This window comes from Papio anubis, chromosome 2, assembly GCF_008728515.1.
Source record: "Papio anubis isolate 15944 chromosome 2, Panubis1.0, whole genome shotgun sequence".
Taxonomy (NCBI): Eukaryota; Metazoa; Chordata; class Mammalia; order Primates; family Cercopithecidae; genus Papio; species Papio anubis.
The window spans coordinates 135,979,434-136,005,243 of NC_044977.1; the positions used below are offsets into that span (position 1 = coordinate 135,979,434).

General features: G+C 38.5%; 1 protein-coding gene across 4 annotated transcripts in view; it reads left to right on the top strand.

Moving 5' to 3' along the window:
• The window catches only part of SLC33A1 (solute carrier family 33 member 1), a 29,502-nt gene extending 4,367 nt beyond the window's left edge, over positions 1–25,135 (top strand). Inside the window, exons 2-7 of one of the 4 annotated variants that reach the window (XM_009203594.2) lie at positions 6,751–6,941; positions 14,968–15,152; positions 15,424–15,541; positions 18,699–18,914; positions 20,553–20,748; positions 24,568–25,135. In XM_009203594.2, coding sequence (XP_009201858.1) covers positions 6,751–6,941; positions 14,968–15,152; positions 15,424–15,541; positions 18,699–18,914; positions 20,553–20,720 — 878 coding nt within the window. In that variant the 3' untranslated portion in view covers positions 20,721–20,748; positions 24,568–25,135. Of the gene's footprint in view, positions 1–6,750; positions 6,942–14,967; positions 15,153–15,423; positions 15,542–18,698; positions 18,915–20,552; positions 21,601–22,426; positions 22,705–24,567 lie in introns of those variants that run through there. The other 3 variants (XM_009203593.3, XM_003896426.4, XM_031663634.1) reach the window with 3 other exon arrangements.
• Positions 25,136–25,810: the final 675 nt, after the last annotated feature.

Below are 25,810 nucleotides of genomic sequence, written 5' to 3' on the forward strand. Positions count from 1 at the left end.
CTTAGGATAACTAAGAAAAACCAGTGGTTTTGAAAAAGTTATATAGCACACGAAGAATTATATGAAGGAAATATAACTGCTTAGGTGATTACAGAGGAGCTAAGCACTGAGGCAATGTTTAGAAAATCCAAGTATTGAAAGGAAGCATAATTGTTTATTGTTTTTGTTTTTTTAATTCTAAAATATGTTCTGGCCAGGTGCAGTGGCTCACACCTGTAATCCTAGCACTTTGGGAGGCTGAGGCGGGCAGATTGCTTGAGCTCAGAAGTTCAAGACCACTCTGGGCAACATGGCAAAACCCCGTCTCTACTGAAAATACAGAAAATTACCCGGGTGTGGTGGCGCATACCTGAAATCCCAGCTACTCAGGAAGCTGAGGCATTAGAATCACTTGAGCTGGGGAGGTGGAGGCTGCAGTGAGCTGAGATTGCGCCACTGCACTCCAGCCTGGGTGACAGAGTGAGACTCCATCTCCAAAAATATAAATAAATAAAAAATAAATAAAATACTGTCTGTAGCAGTTTTGATTGTTACAGATTGTTACAGATAAGTGGAGATGGAATATATTGGGTAGATAGATAATGTAAATGAGTCATCTGAGTTGGAGGGACAGAGATAATTTGAGAAATCCATGCCCCTCTAAAGGTGAGGAGTATCAACTCTAGTAAGTTGTAGTTTTGTGACAATAGGATCCCAAGATTGCTAGATCTTTTTTTTTTTTTTTTTTTTTTTTTTTTGAACCGTAGTCTCACTCTCGCCCAGGCTGGAGTGCAGTGGCACGATCTCGGCTCACTGCAAGCTCCTCCTCCAGGATTCACACCATTCTCCTGCCTCAGCCGCCCGAGTAGCTGGGACTACAGGTGCCCGCCACCACACCCGGCTAATTTTGTGTATTTTTAGTACAGACGGAGTTTTACCGTGTTAGCTAGGATGGTCTCAATCTCCTGACCTCGTGATCCGCCCGCCTCGGCCTCCCCAAGTGCTGGGATTACAGGCATGAGCCACCCCACCCGGCACAATTGCTAAATCTTAGGAGTATTCAAGAGAAACTAGAAATTCCTTTTTTATTTCCTGATTTTAAAAACACTTCTTAGGCTCATATAAAAACATGTCTTTAGCTGGGCACAGTGGCACGCATCTGTAGAGTGGCATACATCTGTAGTTCCAGCCACTTGACAGACTGAGATAGAAAGATATTTGAGGCCAGGAGTTCGAGGCTGCAGTGCATTACAGTAGTGTCTGTAAATAACCACTGCACTGCAGCCTGGGCAACCTAGCAAGACCCATCTTTTAAAAAAAATCTATCTAATCTATCTATCTATCTGCCATCTATCTAATCTAATTTATGTCTTCAGGCCACATCTAGCCTGTAAACTCGTAGTTGAGGCCCTCTCCCTCTAGCATAAGTAGTAACAATTAGAAGTGATTGGAATAGGGAGCAGCATATTTGGGTTTAGGAACAGGGAACAAGATGGTCTAATGCCAGAGAAGAGAGCTAAAGATACTAGAGTTTATAAATCAGTTTGTTTATAAATAGGCACACACATACAGGAATAAATAAGAGAAAGTATTGCTTTGAAAAAGTTGATACTGTGAGTATGAATCTAACCAAACTAATGACAATAAAAACAGTGTTTGTAAGACATTGATGCTTTAGAGAGAGGAACCATTAATTCCTACCTAATGACAGATTTCTTTGTCCTGCTTTCATAACACATAATTTATGACTCAAAATGCCTGTTAGAATTTGGAAAAGACTAATTGACCCTTTTCTAGATAGACCAGGTATTCTTATATAGGCTATAATACATTATTTAGCATTCATGTCTAGGCTTAAAATGTTACCCTACATTCTCAGAAAGACAAGCTGTATTCCTTTTTTATTTTTTTGAGAGTGTCTTGCTCTGTCACCCAGGCTGGCGTGTAGTGGTGCAATCTCGGCTCACTGCAACCTCTGCCTCCTGGGTTCAAGCAGTTCTCATGCCTCAGCCTCCCAAGTAGCTGGGATTATAGGCATGTGCCACCATGCCTAGTTACTTTTTGTAGTTTTAGTAGAGACAGGGTTTCGCCATGTTGGCCAGGCTGGTCTTGAACTCCTGACCTCAAGTGATCCACCTGCCTTGGACTCCCAAAGTGCTGCGATTACAGGCGTGAGCCACCGTGCCCAGCCTATTTATTCTCATTAATGTCATCTCCCTATAATTTATTGAGTAAAATGAATTCTTTAGGAAGACACACCAAGTTTGTTTATCCTGTGCATTTAAATTTTCTTTGGCATATCACCATATGAGGAGATGGAGGTGAGAAGGGGGAATACAAGTAGCCAGTTTAAAGAAGTGTGGGAACCAGGTGTGGTGGCTCACGCGTGTAATCCCAGCACTTTGGGAGGCTGAGGCGGGTGGATCACCTGAGGTCAGGAGTTCAAGACCAGCCTGACCAGTATGGAGAAACCCCGTCTCTACTAAAAATACAAAAATTAGCTGGGTTAGTGATGCATGCCTGTAATCCCAGCTGCTTGGGAGGCTGAGGCAGGAGAATCACTTGAACCCGCGAGGCGGAGGTTGCGATGAGCCTAGATTGTGCCATTGCACTGCAGCCTGGGCAAAAAGAGTGAAACTCCATCTCAAAAAAAAAAAAAAAAAAAGAAGTGTGGAGAAAGTATCTATGTTCCAGACCTCATGGTTGGAGCTAAAATATGAACCTTTTTTCTCAGCGGTGTCCAGTTGATAGAAAAGAGAGCTTACTTGCTGTGGGCGTATCTGAGTATCTGGATGATATAGTGGAAAACATTTCTTGCTTTAGAACTAGACCGGAGTTTGAATGCCATTTCTGGCACTTTCTGGCTTGTGATTCTGTTTCCTTGTATATAAAGTAGGAGTAATAATGCCTATTTTGGAAAGTGATTTTGGGATTTAAATGAGATGTCCTCTGTTTTTCTCAGATCTTGTAATAGACACTCAGGTGCTAGCTATTGTACCTTTATTGGTTACTAATGAATTGTTACATACTCTTAATTTCTGCATTCATGAAAACACTGGACAAGATCGTGGAGCCACTTCAGAATATTTAGTCTGTTTTTTAGGTCTTTGCTCAAAAATCATGTTTATGAAACTTGAACATCAGCTTTGATATCTTGATCATACATATATATACTATGTATGCTTAAGTTTATAAAATACACAAATCAAAACCAAAATGTTAATGATTAAATATTTCAATATTTTTGGTAATAATGGTAAAATACATAAATCAAAACTAACCAAAATGTTAATAATGAAATATTTCCATATTTTTGGTAATAATGTTTCTTTATGGTTGTTGGCATAATAGTCTATGGATGTCTCTAGCATCAAAGCAATGTTAATAAGTCTAAGAAGACTACTGGCTATCAGTTATTAGCATTGGTCTGATTTGTGGTAATTGTATTCATAAAACTTCTTAATATATTTCCTGGCCTCTCTGAGCTATTGGCTTTTTCATTCTTCTGCATGTGTGAGATATGGAAATCCTTTGAATTAGGGCTTTGTGACTGAACCATTGTCACTACTTACTTCTTTTTATGTATTTTCTCTTCAAAGCACAAAGAAATTAGAAATATCTTTGTAGCCAGGCGCGGTGGCTCAAGCCTGTAATCCCAGCACTTTGGGAGGCTGAGACGGGCGGATCACGAGGTCAGGAGATCGAGACCATCCTGGTTAACACGGTGAAACCCCGTCTCTACTAAAAAATACAAAAAAACCTAGCCGGGCGAGGTGGCGGGCGCCTGTAGTCCCAGCTACTCAGGAGGCTGAGGCAGGAGAATGGCGTAAACCTGGCAGGCGGAGCTTGCAGTGAGCTGAGATCCGGCCATTGCACTCCAGCCTGGGTGACAGAGCGAGACTCCGCCTCAAAAAAAAAAAAAAAAAAAGAAATATCTTTGTCTGGGTACAGTGGCTCACACCTGTAATCTCAACACTTTGGGAGGCTGAGGCAAGAGGATCACTTGAACCTAGGAAGTCAAGGCTGCAGTGAGCCAAGTTTGCACCACTGCACTATAGCTTGGGTGAGACCCTGTCTCAAAAAAAATAAAAAAAGAAATAATCTTATCTGCAAACATTGCTGAAACTTGTTTAGTTTCTTCTTCTTTTTTCTCTTGGTATCAAGGAATTTAAATTTTAGATGGACTGTGTTTATTAAAATTGGTAGACTATGCTAAACAAATTTTCAATTCTTTTGCCTCGAAAAATGGAACTCTTTAAGTCTTATATAATTGGAAAACTTTTACTTTTCACTTAACATTAATTTGAATTTCTGGTGACAGTGAAAATTTTTTTTTCAGGGCTTGTTAAACAACTGTTTTAAATGATGAACAAAACCCTACTCAATGAGAATAGTATTGTATGTGAAACTGTAAACAAGTCATTATTAATCTCCTTTTGCAGATGGAAGTAAGAATGCAAAAATAGTGGACATGCCAAGTTAATGCTGTTAATAATATGTAAAATTCTTTGCTTAAACATTTATTACTTAAACTAAAAAATAAAAAAGTGGACATTAGCCTCACTTACAAGGATAATGTTATTAATACATTGTTGTTCATTCCTTTTGAATCAGATTCCAAAATGCTAGAAATTATGTTAAGATGTTATTTTATTCTGGGCATGATGGCTCACACCTGTGATCCCAGCTTTTTGGGAGGCCAAGGCAGACAGAATCATTTGAGGTCAGGAGTTCGAGACCAGCCTGACTAACATGGTGAAACCCCCGTCTCTGCTGAAAATACAAAAATTAGCTGGGTATGATGGCACACACGCCTGTAATCTCAGCTACTCCAGAGGCTGAGGCAGGAGAATCGCTTGAACCCGAGAGGTGGAGGTTCCAGTGACCTGAGATTGCGCCACTGCACTGCAGCCTGGCAAGAGTGAAACTCCATCTCCGAAAAAAAAAAAAAATATATATATATATATATATATATATATATATATCTTTATTAGGCAGTATAAAATATGGAAAGAACGTAAGACTCAACTTCAGAAGGTTGAGATTCAAGCTCTGCCTCCGCCTCTGCCTGTTAGTGATTTTACCTTTGGTAAAGATTTAAGTGTTCTGAGTTTCTTTTCCTCATCTGTATATAGTAATAACACATGCTTAGCCTATTCTGTTTGCTGTGAGAATCAAATGAGATAACATATAAGAAAGGAATATTTAAATACCAAGGTGAAATTTATATAAACAAATAATGCTATATTTCTCCCTCATAAATGAGGTTCAAACTGTAGTGATCACCTTCAGTGAGCACAGCAGCAAGAGCAAGATTCAATCTAAAGAAATACCCTGACTAAAGAATATTCTAATTGTTTTTGAGAAGAGGTGACTAGGGTCCTTGATCAGTTGTGCCACATACACCATAAAATCAAAAGTAAAAACATCTAAAATGGAGTACAAGTCTAGAATGTTTAAGCTCTAATGCAAGGATTTTCTAGCCAAATCTTATTTTACAGATGAAGAGACTAAGACAGGGTTATCTAATAAGTTTTCTAGTGGCAAACTAAAATGCAATTCTCAGGGTGGCTAATGAGATACAAGTTTTGAAATTAGTTGTACTTATAAGGTGTGAAATCACCATTTTACCACTGACTTAGAATGTAACTTGGACAGCTTGACCTCCCTAAACCTTTGTTTGTTCACCTGTAAATTTGGGCTGGTGATAACCTAATCTGTTGGGTTGTTGAAGTAAAGGAGTTGATACATGTAAAATGCGTAGCATATTTTTGTCATAAATGATATCTCCATTATTACTATTATTTTTAGCTGTTTAGCGGAATCTTCCAGATCTTTATTCACTCCCTCCACTAAATTTGTTCAAGGTGATAGCTAATGGCTCAACTATCTTTCACTGAAACAATTCAAACAGTACTCTTCATGTGTCCTCATTCTGCACCTACGAGTGTGAGCAAATGCCTTTTGTATCATAGTATTGAGATGTGAAGGTTATTCTTAAACAGATTGAAAGCCTTAGAAAGTTTAAAAATTCAAGGTAGAAAATCTGATGTAAATAATCGCATGTTGTCAAATTTAATGAAGAACTGAAAAGGCTTGGGTGTATAAGAAATATAACTGGTGTACCTTAGGGGATATGAAAATCGTTTCCCACCCCTAGCATTTTCCTTGAATAAAGTGACATGATAGACTTTTGTTCATTCAACTCAGTTGTACACTAAATGTAATGCCCTCCACTCCCGCCACCCCCTGCCTTTTTTGTTGTTGTTGTCACTGTCTATTTTGGGTCTCTACGTTTAAGAGTCAGGACTCTTTTGTTCATTTGCTGTGTCTGGTACAATGCCTTGAATATAATAAAGAGGTACCTAAATGTTGACTTTTTTTTTTTTTTTTAAGACAAGGTCTCACTCTGTTGCCCATGCTGGAGTGCAGTGGTACAATCACAGCTCACTGCAGCCTCCACTTCACGGGCTCAAGTAGTCCTCAGCCTCCCAGGTATGGGGGACTACAGATGTGCACCACCAAGCCTGGCTAATTTCTTATTGTTTGTAGAGATAGGGTCCCACTATATTGCCCAGGCTGGTTTTGAATTCCTGAGTTCAAGTAATCCTCCCACCTTGGCCTCCCAAAGTGCTAGGATTATAGGCATGAGCCCCTGTACTTGGCTAATTTTTTAAATAACATTTTAGTTGAAAGTTACTGTATATAGAATTATTTAGTATCAATGAAATTATGTAAATTAAATTAATTATAGATTTAAAACATTTTCAGATTTCCTTTTTTTCTGGGGAACTGTATTTTTAATAACAACAACATTGGTTGCCCTTCTGAAAAAAGAAAACAAAGAAGTATCAGTAGTAAAAGAAGAAACACAAGGAATCACAGATACTTACAAGCTGCTTTTTGCAATTATAAAAATGCCAGCAGTTCTGACATTTTGCCTTCTGATTCTAACTGCAAAGGTAAGAGATTTATAAATCAAATTTATCATTTTCTTATAAGTATCAATATCATGGAATACTGTCAGTGTCTTTTTCATATCACAGGTCCCTTTCCACTACCATTAGAATTTAACAATGAAAATATTTTCTGTTTATTAAATGTATTTGAAAAGATACAGTGATATCAACTTTAATTTTAAAGTAAGCTAAATATCTTGGAGTATTGTAAAGAATTATGTCAATTTGAAGAACTGTTAGTAAATGTGGACCTTAATGATATTAATGCTTGGAATGGAGATTAATATCTTCAATAATCAATAGCTCTGCCTTCTTATAATCAGTATACATTTAATGTTGGAGTAATACAATTATTTACTTAAAGTGTGATGTAAAAAGATATAGGGCCAGGCGTCGTGGCTCACGCCTGTAATCCCAGCATTTTGGGAGGCCAAGGCAGGCGGATTACGTGAGGTCAGGAGTTCAAGACCAGCCTGGCTAACATGGTGAAACCTTGTCTCTACTAAAAATACAAAAATCAGCCAGGCATGGTGGCACGTGTCTGTAGTCCTAGCTACTTGGGAGACTGAGGCAGGAGAATCACTTGAACCCAGGAGGTGGAGGTTGCAGTGAGCCGATATTATACCATGGCACTCTTAACTGGAGCGACAGAGTGAGTCTCTGTCTCAAAAATAGATAGATAGATAGATAGATAGATAGATAGATAGATAGATAGATACAGAAGTATATGAGTATTAGAAGTCAATTATAAAAAAGTCCATTGAATTATTTAAGTACTGAAAGGAAAATTATACCATAAGAGAAATAGGGATTACTGGTGACTTTTATTCTATATTAAGGTGTCTCAGTTTTATAGTTCTAAAAATATTTTTAACACGTTAGGCTAGATTAAGTATATTTTGCTACAGTGAACTATTGCTAGTGTTGGAGTTAATATTTCTAAAATCTGCAATCTTATAGGATTTTCATTTTATATACTTAAATCTATGTACATAAACACTTTACACCTATCTTTTGACAGCTTTGAAGGAACCATTTTAGCCTCATTATATTCATTTTAAATAGTGAGTGTTTTTTCCTCTTAATGATAGAAGGCCAGATGTGCTGGCTCATGCCTGTGATCCCAGCACTTTGGGAAGCCAAGGCAGGAGGATCTCTTGAGCTCAGGAGTTCAAGACCAGCCTGAATATGGCGAAACAAAAAATAAAAAAATTATCTGGGTACGGTGGCACATGCCTGGAGTGCTAGCTACTTGTGAAGCTGAAGTAGGAAGATAGCTTGAGTCTGGGAGGTGGAGTTTGCAGTGAGCCATAGTTGTGCCACTGCACTCCAGCCTGGGCAACAGAGCCAGGGGTCTGTTTCTCTGTTGAGACAGGGGTCTCAAGGAAAAAAAAAAAAAAAGGAAGTTCAGAAAATGTGAAAAGTTCAAGGAGCGTAACTATATATATATATATACACACACATATATATTATTTGAGATAAAGTCTTACTCTGTCTCCCAGGCTGGGTGCAGTGGCACAATCTTGGCTCGCTACAACCTCTGCTACCTGGGTTCCAGTGATTCTCCTGCCTCAGTCTCCTGGGCAGCTGGGACCACAGGTGTGTGCCACCATGCCCACTAGTTGTTTTGTATTTGTTTATTTTGAGATGGAATTTTACTCTTGTTGCCCAGGCTGGAGTACAATGGCCCTATCTTGGCTTACTGCAACCTCTGCCTCCCAGGTTCAAGCGATTCTCCTGCCTCAGCCTCCCAAGTAGCTGGGATTACAGGCACAGGCTGAGCTAATTTTGTATTTTTAGTAGAGATGGGGTTTCTCCATGTTGGTCATGTTGGTCTTGAACTCCTGACCACAGGTGATCCACCCTTGGCCTCCCAGAGCGCTGGGATTACAGGCATGAGCCACCACGCCTGGCAATTTTTTTGTATTTTTAATGGAGACGGAGTTTCACCCTGTTGACCAGGCTGGTCTTGAACTCCTGACTTCAGATGATCTGCCCACCTGGCCAAACAATATTATCTAATTATATCACTTAATAATTTTATCATTTAAAATACAGTATTTGCTGGATGTGGTGGCTCACGCTTTTAATCCCAGCACTTTGGGAGGCCAAAATGGGCTGATCACTTGAGGCCAGGAGTTCAAGACCAGCCTGGCCAAGTTGGTGAAACCCCGTCTCTACTAAAATTACAAAAATTAGCTGCATGTGGTGGCAGGCGCCTGTAAGCCCAGCTACTCAGGAGGATGAGGCAGGAAAATCACTGGAACCCGGGAGGTGGAGGTTGCCTTGAGCTGAGATCACGCATTGCACTCCAGTCTGTGTGACAGAGCGAGACTCCATCCCAAAAACAAATTAATTAATTAAAAAAAAAACAGTATTGACCTTCTTGGTATATTTCCTTTGAACCTCCCTTTTTTCCCTGTATATGTGTGTGTGCATGTATGTGTGTATACATATACTTCATATATTTATTTGCTCATATGCTTTTATTTTATTTTCTTTTATTTTTCTTTTATTTTATATTTTATTATTTTTTTTTTTATTTTGAGACTGAGTCTCACTCTGTTGCCTAGGCTGGAGTACAGTGGCACAATCTCCCCTCAATGCAACCTCTGCCTCCCTTGTTCAAACAATTCTCCTGCCTCAGCCTCCCTAGTAGCTGGGATTACAGGCACACGCCATCATACCCAGCTAATTTTTGTATTCTCGGAAGAGATGGGGTTTCACTATGTTGGCCAGGCTGGTCTCAAACTCCTGACCTCAAGTGATCTGCCTGCCTCAGACTCCCAAAGTGCTGGGACTACAGGTGTGAGCCACCATGCCCGGCCTATTTACTCATTTACTTTAAAAGTGGAATTGAATCATGCTGCATATAATTTTTTATCTTCTCTTTGTCTTATACATTTCTGTAGCATTACATATTTGAAAACATACTTTTTAGTAGCTACATGATATAGTGTGTAAATTTACCATAATCTACTCATCTACTCATTTTTCTGTTGTATATTTTGCTTATGTTTTTAAATTATGAAAATGCACTAGCAAATATTTTTGTGCTTAAGTCTGTGATTTTCTGGACATTTCCTTCCAGTAAACTTTTTTTTTTTTTTTTTTTTTGAGACAGAGTCTCGCTCTGTTGCCCAAGCTGGAGTGCAGTGGTGTGATCTCCGCTCACTGCAACCTCCTCCTCCCGGGTTCAAGCGATTCTCCTGCCTCAGCCCCTGGAGTAGCTGGGATTACAGGTGCGCACCACCATGCCTGCTAATTTTTGTATTTTTAGTAGAAACAGGGTTTTACCATTTTGATCAGGCTGGTCTCAAACTCCTGAGCTCAGGCAATCTGCCTGCCTCGGCCTCCCAAAGTACTGGGATTATAGGCGTGAGCCACCGAGCCTGGCCCACCCAACTAATTTTTAAATTTTCTGTAGAGATGGGGGTCTCATTTTGCTACACAGGCTGGCCAATAGATTAATATATTTTTTTAAATATATATATGTTTTTGAGATAGAGTTTCACGCTTGTTGCCTAGGCTGGCGTGCAATGGTGCGATCTCAGCTCACCACGACCTCTGCCTCCCAGGTTCAAGAGCTCCTCCTGCCTCAGCCTCCCAAGTAGCTGGGATTACAGGCATGCGCCACCATGCCCAGCTAATTTCATATTTTTAGTAGGGATGGGGCTTCTCCATGTCTGTAAGGCTAGTCTTGAACTCTCGACCTCATGTGATCCACCTGCCTCAGCCTTTCAAAGTCCTGGGATTACAGATGTGAGCCACTGTGCCTGGCTGACCAATAGATTATTAAGTGGGCAATTAGTGGGTCAATGAATGTGATATGATTGCTGAATTGCTTTTCAAAAGGTTATGCTAGTTTATACTGTCTGCAGCAATATATAAGGAGGTATTTCAATTACAAAGTCTATAATACTGTTTTCTCCTTTTAAAATTCTCCCCAGTAACATCTCTCCTAATTTTTAATATTACAGATTAATTTTCTTTCCTTTTGAATTATATGTTAATGGACTATACAATATGTATTTTTATGTTGGATGCATATGTTCTTTTGCTCAATGTTCTATTTGTGCAATTTATCCATATTTTTATTTATAGCAGTAGTTTGTTGATCTCATTACTGTATAGTATTCATTTGTATGAATATGCCACAATTTATCCATTCTATCAACAGGTTTTTAGAGCTATTATGAGTAGTGTTTCTACAAACATTCACATATGTGACTTTTGGTGAAGATAGGTGCACATTCCTGATTGGTAAATATATAGGAATAGAATTGCTGGTTCATGTAAAATGCATAGTATTATGTACTGCCAAATAGTTTTCCCAAGTTGTTGTTCCAATTTTCCCTACCATCAGCAGTGTAAGAGAGTTCTGATTGTTTCACATCCTTGAAAACACATATATTATCTTTTTTTTTTTTTTGAAACGGAGTCTCGCTCTGTCCCCCAGGCTGGAGTGCAGTGGTGCAATCTCGGCTCACTGCAAGCTCCGCCTCCTGGGTTCACACCATTCTTCTGCCTCAGCCTCCGAGTAGCTGGGACTATAGGTGCCTACCACCACGCCCGGCTAATTTTGTGTATTTTTAGTAGAGACAGGGTTTCACCATGTTAGCCAGGATGGTCTCGATCTCCTGACCGCGTGATCTGCCTGCCTTGGCCTCCCAAAGTGCTGGGATTACAGGTGTGAACCACCGCGCCCGGCCTATATTATCTTTTTAATTTTAGCCTTTCTGGTGGTTGTGTAATGCCATCTTGTTATTGCCATATTTTGAATTTCCCTAATGACAAAAGAAATGGAGCATCTTTTGATGTGATTATTGACCATTTGAATATCCAAAGTTGCCCTTTTCTTTAAATGTGTAAAGTTTTTGTTTCTGTTTAGATTTCATTTTTTGAGATGAGGTCTCTGTCACCTAGGCTGGAGTGCAGTGGCACCATCACAGCTCATTGCAGGCCTGACTCCTGGGCTCAAGTGATCCTCCCACCTCAGTCGCCCAAGTACAGGCATGTGCCACCACCATGCCCAGTGAATTAAAAAAAATGTTTTTGTAGAGAAGAGTTCTTACTATGATGCCCAGACTGGTCTTGAGTTTCTGGGCTGAAGCAGTCCTCCCGCCTCATCCTCCCAAAGTGCTGTGCTTACAGGCATGAGCCACTGTGCCAAACCAAACTTTTTAAAATATATTTTGGATTTGAGTCTTTTATTAGATATATGTATTACAAATATCTTCTACTATATAACTTTTAAGACTTTTAACTTTTAACATTTTAAAAGTAAACATTAAAGTCAGTTTGTATATCTTATTTTTACAAAGACAATGAATAAAATGTAAGTGAAATTATTTTCTGTACTTAAGTGAAATATATGTTACCTTTAATTTTTTTATGGTGAAATTTGGCTCTATTCCAAGAAGTTACAGTGTATACTATTTATAATTTATTTATTTTTATTTTTTTTTAAAGACCAAGTCTCACTCTGTCACCAGGCTGGAGTGCCGTGGTGTGATCTCAGCTCACTGCAGCCTCCACCTCCCAGGTTCAAGCGACTCTCCTGCCTCAGCCTCCTGAGTGGCTGAGACTACAGGCGTGTACCACCACACCCAGCTAGTTTTTGTATTTTTAGTAGAGATAGAGTTTCACCATGTTGGCCAGGATAGTCTCAAATCTCCTGACCTCATATCTGCCCACCTTGGCCTCCCAAAGTGCTGGAATTACAAGCATGAGCCCCTGTGCCTGGCCTTATTATTATTATTATTATTTAAATATTTGTGTGATATTGAAGTGGACTCGTGGTCTAGGGTAGTACCTGAGGTTTGTTGTCTCACAGCCGCAGAGATCAAGGACGTGGGCACACAAAGAGTGAGGTTAACAGCAGAAGTTTAGTAGGCGAGAGAAAGAGAATAGCTCTGTGGTACAGAGAGGTATCCTGGAAAAATGTGTTGCCAGATCTGTGGTGAAATGCAAGAGGTTTTATAGATGAGCTAGTGGGGAGGCGGTGTCTGATTTAAACAGGGCCTGAAAAACTGGTAAGGTCCAGGTGCACCATTTACACAGGGCACGAATTTCTGGCAGCCCCCACCCTAATTTTTTATTATGCAGGTGAGTTCTCTGCCTGAGCTGCACCATGTTGCCGATTTCTTTTTTACTGTACACATGCTAACAAAAAAGAAAAGATGGAGCTTTCATGGTGGACATGCCTCCCAGGTAGCCCTTTTCTGTTGGTGCAGCTGCTGGCATTCCCCCATGCAAGCTTCTAGCTTGCTTATCTATGTTTGCGACTCAAGTTTTTCAGACTGCTCTTTGTTAGAAAAGAGATGATTTGGGGAGCTACTTTTTGTTAGAAGGGAAGCTTTGCCGAGGATTCTTTTGCCCTCACTATCTGCCTAAATAATTTCTTTCTGCTTACTGTATCGATATAATTTCACACTTTTTGAAAATGTGTTGGTAGAACTCCTTTATATCCTTTATCCAGATTATCTAATTATTAACATTTAGCTCCACTTTCCTTATTCTGTAGATTTTCTCTTTCTATATATATCCATTACATATGTCTTCTGAAATACTTTAATTTGTACACATTGTGCCCTTTTATCCATAAGTACCTTAAGTATGTATTTCCTAAGAACAAGTTTTCTGCTTACAAAACCACAACTCAATATTGGGAAATTTTAAATTGATATAATATTATTATCTAATTATAGTCCATATCCAAATTTTACATAATAGCAGTCTTCATAACTTTACTTTTTTCTGGTTGGGGATGTAATCTAGGATCACACATTGGATTCAGTTGGTATGACCTTTCATTGTCCTTAATATCCTTGACATTTTTGAAGAATGCAGGCCAATTATTCTGTAGAATGGGCTTCTAGTTACATTTCTCCCATGTTTCTTCTTGTTTGGGTTGAGGTTATACAGGTATATAAGGCAGGAAGATCAAAGAAGTAATGTTTTGATGTCTGCAGGGAATTATATTGAAAGCCATATCATGTCTCTTTATCCCTTTAACTGTTGTTTTTAACTTTAATTGCTTTTCTAATCTATTGTAAAAGTACTATTTTTTCTTTTGTAATTAAAAACTGAGTCATGGGGAGATACTTTGAGGCTATCTAAATAATCTTTTTTTTTTTTTTTTTCCTGGCTTTTTGTGTCTGAGTCTGGCTCTGTCGCCCAGGCTGGAGTGCAGTGGCCGGATCTCAGCTCACTGCAAGCTCCGCCTCCCGGGTTTACGCCATTCTCCTGCCTCAGCCTCCCGAGATGCTGGGACCACAGGCGCCCGCCACTTCGCCCGGCTAGTTTTTTTTGTATTTTTTTAGTAGAGATGGGGTTTCACCGTGTTAGCCAGGATAGTCTCGATCTCCTGACCTCATGATCCGCCCGTCTCGGCCTCCCAAAGTGCTGGGATTACAGGCTTGAGCCACCGCGCCCGGCCATATCTAAATAATCTTAATTTAATTCTTATTCTTTTTTTGTGCTGTTTTTAAGGATTAATCTAACTATACTTTATCACTCTCATTTTATTCAATCTCTCAGATATGTTTTCTCAGAATCACTTTTGAAACATTAAGATGAACTTTGGAAATTTTATTATGGTCAGTCAGAAATCATTAAAAATGTATATATATATATGGCATCATTTTAACCAGATTTATTTGGGTCAATTAAAGGCTTAAGTTCTTTTAAACCTAAAACTTACAAATCAGTAAATTTGGATTTTTGACCTTGTTTACTATAACAGATTGGACTTTTTGAAGTGGAAATTTAATTGTGTTTATAGCCATCTACAACCCCTACCAGTACTGAATTTTCAGTTGTTTTCACTTGATATTATTAGAAAACCAAAAGGCAAAATGTACAAAATGTATAACTTGATTGTTGTACCAGGTATAATAATATGATGCTCACTTGTAACTGTCATGAGTCAGTAATAAAATTGAGGTTTTTGAAGAACTTACATATGAATGGAGGAAAATATTTCATAAGTCATGAATTAAAATGCTTTTTTGTTTTTATATTTCAGATTGGTTTTTCAGCAGCAGATGCTGTAACAGGACTGAAATTGGTAGAAGAGGGAGTACCCAAAGAACATTTAGCCTTATTGGCAGTTCCAATGGTTCCTTTGCAGATAATACTGCCTCTGATTATCAGCAAATACACTGCAGGTCCCCAGCCATTAAACACATTTTACAAAGCCATGCCCTACAGGTAAAAATGAAATAAAACCTTACTAAATAAGAAAGGGTAAAATGAGGAACATTCATCAATATCACTAATATCTGAGTGTAGAATTATATATATGGAAAAAGGTTTGAAAAGTATCTTTTTTCAATATTATTTATATGCGCTTTTATCTTTTTAACCTCCTAACAGGTTTAGATTCAGCTTCTTTCATATGGTAGGCAAACGGATTTCTGTTTTTGTTGTTGTTGTTATTTAAGCTAAAATGGAAGTCAACTCAATGTTTCTTTCTCTATAGATTATTGCTTGGGTTAGAATATGCCCTACTGGTTTGGTGGACTCCTAAAGTAGAACATCAAGGGGGATTCCCTATATATTACTATATCATAGTCCTGCTGAGTTATGCTTTACATCAGGTAAGCTTGTGGTTTTCTCAGGAAATAAACTGTTCTGTGTAAAATAAAGAAGACAGCTTTATACAGTTGCCTTAACATAATGATAATAAATTTTAAGATTTAAGCATGAATCTGACACTGAAGAAATTATTGATGGTGGGCTTTAAACCTTATGACTTTTCACTTAATGAGTTCGGTTCATAGAAAGAGACTTTCTTTTTTGTTTTTTTTCCAAGATGAAGTCTTGCTCTGTCACCTAGGCTGGAGTGCAGTGGTGCAATCTTGGCTCACTGCAACCTCCACATCCCAGGTTCAAGCGATTCTCCTGACTCAGCCTCCTGAGTAGCTAGGATTACAGGCACGTGCAACCACGCCTGGCTAATTTTTGTATTTTTAGTAGAGATAGGGTTCCACTATATTGGCCAGGCTGGTCTTGACTCCTGACCTTGTGATCCACCTGCCTCAGCCTCCCAAAGTGCTGGGAATACAGGCATGAGCCACTGCACCCGGCTGAAAGATTAAAAAAAAATGTATTCAACAAGTATTTGTTACATTTTAGAATTGATTCCAAAGCCAGCAAATTCTACTCTTGTTAAGTATTTCTCAGTTTATCCCTAGCTTTCAGTTCATTCTTTCTTGAATTCCTAAAATCTTTTCTTTCTGAAAGTATTGAGAAATAGTAGAGGGCCCTAGTTTCTGGCTTAGCTTCTGCCTCTTTTTTTTTTTTTGAGACAGAGTCTGGCTTGCTTGCCCACTTCCCACGCCCTGCTAATTATCTGTATTTTTAGTAGAGACAGGGTTTCACCATATTGGCCAGGCTGGTATTGAATTACTGACCTCAAGTGATCCGCCCACCTTGGCCTCCCAAAGTGCTGGGATTACAGGCGTGAGCCACTATGCCTGGCCCTGGCTTAGCTTCTATATTGAAAGTTATGACTTCTTCTTTATGATTTTGAAAGCTGTGTCAAGCTGCTTTTTCTTTCTGTCTTAAATATGTTTGTAATCCCTAAAAGAAGGAATCCCCACTTTGCTCTAGCCTAAGCTGCTGTTGCAGAATGAGACTTTTTTTTTTTTTTTGAGACAGAGTTTCATTCTTGTTGCCCAGGCTGGGGTGCAATGGTACTACGATCTTGGCTCACTGCAACCTCTGCCTCCAGGATTCAAGCAGTTCTTCTGCCTTAGCCTTCCAAGTAGCTGGAATTACAGGCATGTGCCACCATGCCTGGCTCATTTTGTATTTTTTTAGTAGAGACAGGGTTTCTCCATATTGGTTAGGCTGGTCTAGAACTACCGACCTCAGGTGATCCACCCGCCTCAACCTTCCAAAGTGCTGGGATTACAGGCGTGAGCCACTGTGCACAGCCCAGAATGGGATTTTTTTGTTCTGGATGCAAGTGACTCAAGTAAATGGCAAAGGCCCAGAAATAACCTTTGGGACTTAACTGCAGTTATTGCTAATGCATATTTCTGAGTCACTTTGGATTTTTCTAGCTTACATCCTTTGAAAGTTATATTTGCTAATGTATTACTTAGTTTTTAACTGAAACCTAAAAATATGACTACCAGGTAATCTTAGTAGTTTTGTGCATACAGTAAATCATTTAGGAGAAATCCATAGTGGGTCATGTCTGACTAAATTCTATGCCTATAAAATTAATGAGGCCAGACTGCCAAATTTAATTTTTTTTCTGTTTTGCACATGCTTAGTTAATGCTAGGCATGTAATAGAAGGTTGAAGAAGTGCTTTAACTAGTCAGTGCTTTAGTATTTCTGTCAGTAGGTTATAGCCCAAAAACTATTTATTTAGCTTTGTATTTCATTTGAGAATTTCCTGAAGCATAGTCACTGAAACTGAGATAACCACATGCTTTATGGGGGAAAAAAGGTACAAGGCCAAGTAAATTCGAGAAATGATGTATGACATAAGCCCTCTGTAAGTAGCGCCTTAATGAGTCCTTCAACACATTTTTTTTTTTTTGAGACAGAGTCTCACTCTGTTGCCCAGGCTGGAGTGCAGTGGTACGATCTCGGCTCACTGTAATACCTCCACCTCCCGGGTTCAAGTGATTCTCCTGCCTCAGTCTCCCAAGTAGCTGGGATTACAGGTGAGCGCCACTGCACCCAGCTAATTTTGTATTTTTAGTAGAGACGGGGTTTCACCACATTGGCCAGGCTGGTCTTGAACTCCTGACCTCAGATTATCCACCCACCTCGGCCTCCCAAAGTGCTGGGATTATAGGCGTGAGCCACTGCACCCAGCTTCTTCAACAATTACTAAGTGAACACCTATTCCCTGCCAGAAACCATTCTGAGTACTGAAATGTAAATGAATAAATCATGCCAAAATCCCTGCCCTCAAGGAGTTTATGTTGTAAAGATTTCGAAAGGCATACAATGAAATGAACCAATTTTGTGTAAGTTAATGTATTTCAGTTTTATTTGACTTTGGAACTCCTTTTTCTGTGAACACCTCCAAAAACAATATTCAAAGGAATACCATTATGGAAACACAGTTTGTTTCCATCTTTCTAAATTAAAGGTTATTTCTTGCCTTTTAAGTACTTTTTGCCTCTTAAGGATGTTTTTCTCCAGTTTGTCACATAAATTTTGAAATACTTTTCTTGTGTATATGTAGGAGAAAATATATATATTCCTATTTCTTTAAATATTTGAGTATTTATATGTGTAATAAATGCATACATATAAATACATATATACACATGTAATATGTGATATATATTTAGGTACAGTACAAATAGGAGGTTTTGCATTTTGCTGTGTGCATTATGCATCCTTTAATGCTACCTCATCTAACGTTTTCTCTGTGGAGTCTTTCTTGACTACTTGTGCTATAATTAATCTCATTTATATTTATGCCCCAGTAACACAATGTGTGCACTTCTATTTACAATACTTCCTATATTTATAAATATTTATTCCCTATTTTCCAGCCTAGAATAAATTCTTCAGTGTCACAGAGGGACCAAGGTCACATCTTTATATTGCTGTGATCTTAAAGCCTGGCCTATAGTAGGTGCTTGATGAGTATTTGTTGAATTGAGTTCAATAAATATCATGAAAATTAATTTTCAGGTTTATGATTTTGATGTTCTTAATTTAGACTGTAGCTTTATAAGCTTTATAATCATACTAAAGATGTTTTACGTTTTTCCTGTAGGTTACAGTGTACAGCATGTATGTTTCTATAATGGCTTTCAATGCAAAGGTTAGTGATCCACTTATTGGAGGAACATACATGACCCTTTTAAATACTGTGTCCAATCTGGGAGGAAACTGGCCTTCTACAGTAGCTCTTTGGCTTGTAGATCCCCTCACAGTAAAAGAGTGTGTAGGAGCATCAAACCAGAATTGTCGAACACCTGATGCTGTTGAGGTAAGTATGTTTTAATTTTAGATAACATTAAGCTAATACTAAGATATTAATATCTTTGTTTTGCTTCTAGAAGTACTATATCTTTTTTAAAAATCATATCTGTCCATAGGTTCTGGTATAGAAATCTACATATACTTTTTCTTTCACATCAAGGCTGAGGGTTATAATAATTCAAATCAGTAAGACTAGTCCTCTTAAAGGCGTTTCTCAGTAAAGGAGAGATGATCTCTTTTTCCCCCACCTTGAGGATCACTATCCTACACAGCAGGCATTATATAAATGCATAATTAAGGCTGGGCACAGTGGCTCACGCCTGTAATCTCAGCACTTTGGGAGGCTGAGGCTGGCAGATCACGAGGTAAGGAGATCGAGACCATCTTGGCTAACACGGTGAAACCCTGTCTCTACTAAAAATACAAAAAATTAGCCGGGCGTGGTGGTGGGCGCCTGTAGTCCCAGCTACTTGGGAGGCTGAGGCAGGAGAATGGCGTGAACCCAGGAGGCGGAGGTTGCAGTGAACCGAGATCATGCGACTGCACTCCAGCCTGGGTGACACAGCGAGACTCTGTCTCAAAAATAAATAAATAAATAAATGCATAATAATTAATAGCTTAAGTTTTGTAGTGATAGAAAAAGGGAATGTCCATTGGCTATCCATGTAACAGTTATAACTAAACCTGAATAGTGAGTAGTTTGTTGATAAATTCTTTCAAAATGACATTAGTCTACTTCTAGATTTGATGGACTGGAAATTTCTTCATATTTCTGAATGCGAAAGCTACATCATGAAAATAGATATTCGGGCCAGGTGCAGTGGCTCACACCTGTATTCTTAGCACTTTGGTAGGCTGAGGTGGGTGGATTGCTTGAGCTCAGGAGTTCAACACCAACTTGGACAACACGGTGAAACCCCGTCTCTACTAAAATACAAAAAATTAGCCAGGCGTGGCAGTGTGTGCCTGTAGTCCCAGCTACTCAGGAGGCTGAGGCAGGAGAATTGCAAAACTGGAAGGCGGAGGTTGCAGTGAGCTGAGATCGCACCACTGTACTCCAGCCTAGGCGACAGAACCAGACTCCGTCTCTAAAAAAAAAAAAAAAAAAAAAAAAAGAAAATAGATATTTAGCTGGTTGTGGTGGCTCACACCTGTAATTCCAGCATTTTGAGAGGCTGAAGCAGGCAGATTACTTGAGCCCAGGAGTTCAAGACCACCCTGGGCAACATGGTGAAACACCATCTCTACAAAAAATATAGAAATTAACAGGACATGGTGGTGCATGCCTATGGTCTTAGCTACTCAGAAGGCTGAGGTGGGAGGATTGCTTGAACCCAGGAGCCAGAGATTGCAGTGAGCCATTATCACACCACTGCATTCCAGCTAGGGCAACAAGTGAGACTCTGCCTGAAAAAAGAAAATGAGTATTGTTTACAGCAAGAACTGAAAATTATTTTTAATCCTGTTAGTAGCATTAGAGAAATTAAGATACAGTAACATATTTTGTCATTGGAATTCAGTGAAATACTGAAATGTTTTAGGAAAAATATATTTTGATTAATTATTTATAAAGTAGAAGCATGTTAATTGCTAAATACTTCCATTTTGAAATTGTAGATTATTTATTACAGTTTTATTTTTACAGCTTTGCAAAAAACTGGGTGGCTCATGTGTTACAGCCCTGGATGGTTATTATGTGGAGTCCATTATTTGTGTTTTCATTGGATTTGGTTGGTGGTTCTTTCTTGGTCCAAAATTTAAAAAGTTACAGGATGAAGGATCAACTTCATGGAAATGCAAAAGGAACAATTAATATATACACTACTGGACATTCTAGAAAGGTAATTGTAGTTTAGTTTTAATTCAGAGAGCAATGATAATCAGTGCACAGGAATATAAAATATTATTTTAAACAGCAAAATTAATAATATAAAATGCCAAATGGTTGAAAAAATAGAAACCTCTCTGTATATTTGATCATATTTTTCTTTGCCTTGTCGATGTATTTAAAGTTTGCTTAAGGTCAGGAAATTCTAAAACAACTTTTCTGGCCTCGTTATTTGATTTATATCTTTTAAATTTACTGACCAAAGCATGTTTTAAGCTGCAATGCAGTAGTCATGGGTGGTAACCATGTAGTTAAGTATAGTTATTAGTACTTATCACTGCTGGATCTGTATTTAAAATTGTGGTACAATATATAAAATGGAGAAGAACTTGATATTCAGGTACTAACCACAACTAGTCTGACATTGTTGGCAGTTAAAATCTTATTTTGAATTGTAAATTAGTTAAATTTTATGTGGAATTTGCTGAGAAGAGAATATAGACTACTGAAATGTCATTTTAGTTATTTTTCTTATGACCATATTGTACAAATGAATCTGTGTTAAAAAGACTATTTTAAATGTATTTCCTGCTTTTGTAAGCATTAAAGATTTATAAGAAAATTATTCAAACTATTTTTTATAAAATGAAAGTTATGATTTTTAAACTTATTGATTACTCTTGTCCCTACCGCCTCTTTTTGGAAGATATTTTTTTTCCTTATAAACTTTTACCCTAAGCTTACATATGTTTTCTGTCACAAGTGCTTCATGGCACACAGACAGCCAATGGAGGGGATCAAATCCAGTGTTGTATGTATGTTTATAGCAACATTTTGAAAATAAAAATTAAATGTTATTCTTCAAGTAATTTTTTTTAATTGCTGAGAAAAAAAAAAACACAGTAAAGCTTTCTGATTAAGTAAAATTTAAATGGACAGTACCATAATTTAAAAAACTAATACTTTAAAGAGAGACACAAAGATATTTTGTGCCTTTGACAAATTAATAGTGGAAAAATGTTTCTTTTTTTTTTTTTTTTTTTTTTTTGAGACGGAGTCTCGCTCTGTCACCCAGGCTGGAGTGCAGTGGCCGGATCTCAGCTCACTGCAAGCTCCGCCTCCCAGGTTTACACCATTCTCCTGCCTCAGCCTCCCGAGTAGCTGGGACTGCAGGCGCCCGCCACCTCACCCGGCTAGTTTTTTGTATTTTTTAGTAGAGACGGGGTTTCACGGGGTTAGCCAGGATGGTCTCGATCTCCTGACCTTGTGATCCGCCCGTCTCAGCCTCCCAAAGTGCTAGGATTACAGGCTTGAGCCACCGCACCCGGCCGGAAAAATGTTTCTTAATTAAGCACTTTACTAGTGAAAAAGATCTCACAATTTATGCCAAATCAGGTACTGTATTTTCATTTATTAACACATAACCTTTTGTTTGAATACTGTAATTTTCAGTGGACAGTTGCTATTCCAAGAAAATTAAGCTTTTGAGTACTTTAGTAATTCCCAGCATATTATATACACCGAGTGATAAGGTTCTTTGCATGTTTTGTGTTATGTATTACTCTGACTCTTTAGAGATTATATAAATCCTTCAAAAGTTAGAGGAAACAAGATAGTACATTATGAGTCTTAATTTTATCATTGTGGAACAATGTGTACTAACTCCTGATTATGTTAATTTTATAACATAGGTTGAATTTTAGAGTGGGGTTTTTATAAGTAATGGAGGATAAAATGGGTGGGAGAAAATGGCACACAGCACCTGAAGAAAGATGGGGCAGTGACCTCTAAAACTCATGCATTGCCATTGGAAAGCCTGCGTTGGGCATCGATGTCAGATCCTGAAGAATCACCTGGAAAAAATCCCATCCTAGAGGCAAGGAGACACCACCAAACCATACACTGCAGTACTTTGTCACATGGTTGTCCATTACATGTATTAATAAAGAAAAAACCCACTTAACTCTTACATATGAAATGTGTTTTGATTTTTAATTTTTGGATTAAGAAACTCAGATTGCCATAACAACCTTTTATTTCTTCCCATTTATATTATTACAAATTATACATACTTTCAAACATAGTTTTTTGTTGTTGTTGTTTGTTTGTTTTTTCTTTTTTAATTTAAACAGTCTCGCTCTGTTGTCCAAGCTGGAGTGCGGTGGTGCAATCCTGGCTCACTGCAACCTCCGCTTCCTGGGTTCAGGCAATTCTCCTGCCTCAGCCTCCTGAGTAGCTGGGACTACAGGCGGACATCACCACACCTGGCTAATTTTTGTATTTTTAGTAGAGATGGGGTTTCACCACGTTGGCTAGTCTGAACTCCTGACCTCAAGTGTTTCACCACATTGGCCAGTCTGAACTCCTGACCTCAGTCACTTGAACTCCTGACCTCAAGTGATCCACCTGCCTCAGCCTCCCAAAGTGCTGGGATTACAGGCATGAGCCACTGCACTCAGACTTCAAACATAGTTTTAATGTCAGTACATCTTTAATGACTTGAAGTTTTAAAACATTTTAAGCCTTTAAGGTGAAAGCCATTAATTAAGTTGTCCTAGAAATAAACACAAAAATTATAGTTATTGGTAATTTGAATACATGTTTGTAATGCATGCCAAAATAACTTAATAGCTATGTACAACTGTGTTGCATACATTGATCACTAATGGCATGTAAAAATGATCTACCTAAATCTGAGGATCTGTTTATTGTAAATCAGTAGTACTAAAAAATACCCTGTTTTTATGTGTGAGTGTTTTTCTTGATTGATTGATCCTGATAAATTAAACACTACCTTCAAGTATGGACTTCTAACTCCTGCAGTTAATGCATCATATGTTTACTGGCTAATATTAGATTGAACATTTTTCTCTCTCTGTCAGTATCTCCATATGCATATTGGTTGCCACATATATACATCTGAGTTTGAAAAGTTCTTCTGAGATTACCTAAAAGTAACACCACAGACTCCTTCCGTTGTAAATATTTTATTTTATTATTATTATTACTATTTTTAGAGACATGGTCTCACTTTTGTCCAAGCTGGAGTACAGTGATGCAATCATAGCTTACTGTCACCTCAAACGCCTAGGCTCAAGGGATCTTCCTTAGGCTGGGTGCTGTGGCTCATGCCTGTAATCACAACACTTTAGGAGGCCGAGGCAGGAGGATCACTTGAGGTCAAGAGTTCAAGACCAACCTGGGCAATATAGTAAGAACACATCTTTACAACGTTTTGTTTTTTTTTTAATTATCCAGGCATGGTGGTACACAGCAGTAGTCCCAGCTACTTGGAAGCTGAGGTAGGAGGGTTGCTTGAACCCAGGAGGTCAAGGCTTCAGTGAGCAGTGATTGTGCTACTGTACTCCTGTCTGGGTGACAGAGTGAGACCCTGTCTCAACAACAAAAAAGGATCTTTCCACCTCAGCCTCTCTGGTAGCTAGGACTATAGGCACACACCACTATGCCCAGCTAATAGAATAATAATTTTTTATAGAGGTGGGGTCCGCTGTATTTTCCAGGCTAGTCCCAAACTCATAGCTTCAAGCAATCTTCCTGCTTTGACCTCTCAAAATGCTGGGATTACAGGCGTAAGCCACTGTGCCCTGCCCTTGATAAATATTTTAATTTTGCCTGAGAAGTCATTAAAAAGTTTATTCAACACCTTAGGTTTCTCAATTTTTTAAAATATTAAACCTTTGAAATCTAAAGTAATTGTTGGATTTCACCCCTTTATTGCAAGGTCTTTTTAATCTAGGTGTCTGTGGGAAAAACCCCTGAATTGCTTGTGAAACTCTGGATATGTAATTTTTTTTTTTCTTTTTCTGAGCAGAGTAAAATCTTGGATGGGCCATAATCCAAAAATCATGGTTTTGAAAGTGGACTGTACTATGAGTCATAATCACAAATCTGAGGTAATAGTTGTAAAAGTGTTTAAAGCATCCTGAAAACAATGTTGAAAAAAAAAACTATGATAAAAACTATAAAATCTCTGCATACGTTGTACTGTATTGAACTTGAAACTTTGAAGGAATTAGAGTAGATAAGACTTTAATGGTAGAAGAGAAACCATAAGGGTGAATTATATCCTACAAAAGAGAAATCTTAGTCATTTAACCTTTTTTTTCTGAGTGACTTTTATTTTGCCTTATTAACAGAAACCTGAGAAAGTCTGTTGCTTTGTATTAAATGGTTGAGACCATTATTTGATGTAAAAGCTGAAAATTTTATTTTTGTATTTTGGAGAATCCTGTGCTTCCAAGAAATTGAAAGAATGACTAAAGCTGTATACCACAGACCCTGCTAAAATGAAAGAAATAACTTGTTGGGGACATTCCATGCAGATTTCCAAAATGTATTTTACCTTATTACTAAAGAAAGAAAATAAACTTTTAAAATAATCTGATAACTAGCATTCGTATATCTAATAAGAAGCATTTTGTTTACAGAAGGGAAGGTGATACTGTACATTGTAACTGCTGAGACTTTTTTTTAACCAATGCCTTTGGTAGACAGCAAGGCACAATTATTTTCTCTTAGGGAGGATTTTGAATACCTATTGCAGGCTGGGCATGTGGCTTACGCCTGTAATCCCAACACTTTGGGATGCCGAGGTGGGCGGATCACTTGAGGTCAGGAGTTTGAGACCAGCCTGGCCAACATGGTGAAACCCCGCCTCTACTAAAACAGCCAGGCGTGGTGGCACACGACTGTAATCCCAGCTACTAGGGAAGCTGAGGCAGGAGAATCGCTTGAGCCCGCGAGGTGGAGGTTGCAGTGAGCTGACATTGCGCCACTGCACTTCAGCCTGGGTGACAGAGCAAGACTGCATCTCAACAACAGACAAACAAACAAAAACAAAACAAAAAACACCTGTTGCAGACCATGTTCTTTTTACTTTATTATTATTGTTATTTTTTTGAGACGGAGTCTCGCTCTGTCGCCCAAGGTGGAGTGCAATGGTGCAATCTCGGCTCACTGCAACCTCCGCCTCCTGGGTTCAAGCGATTCTCCTGCCTCAGCCTCCCAAGTAGCTGGGACTACAGATCTGCACCACTACGCCTGGCTTATTTTTG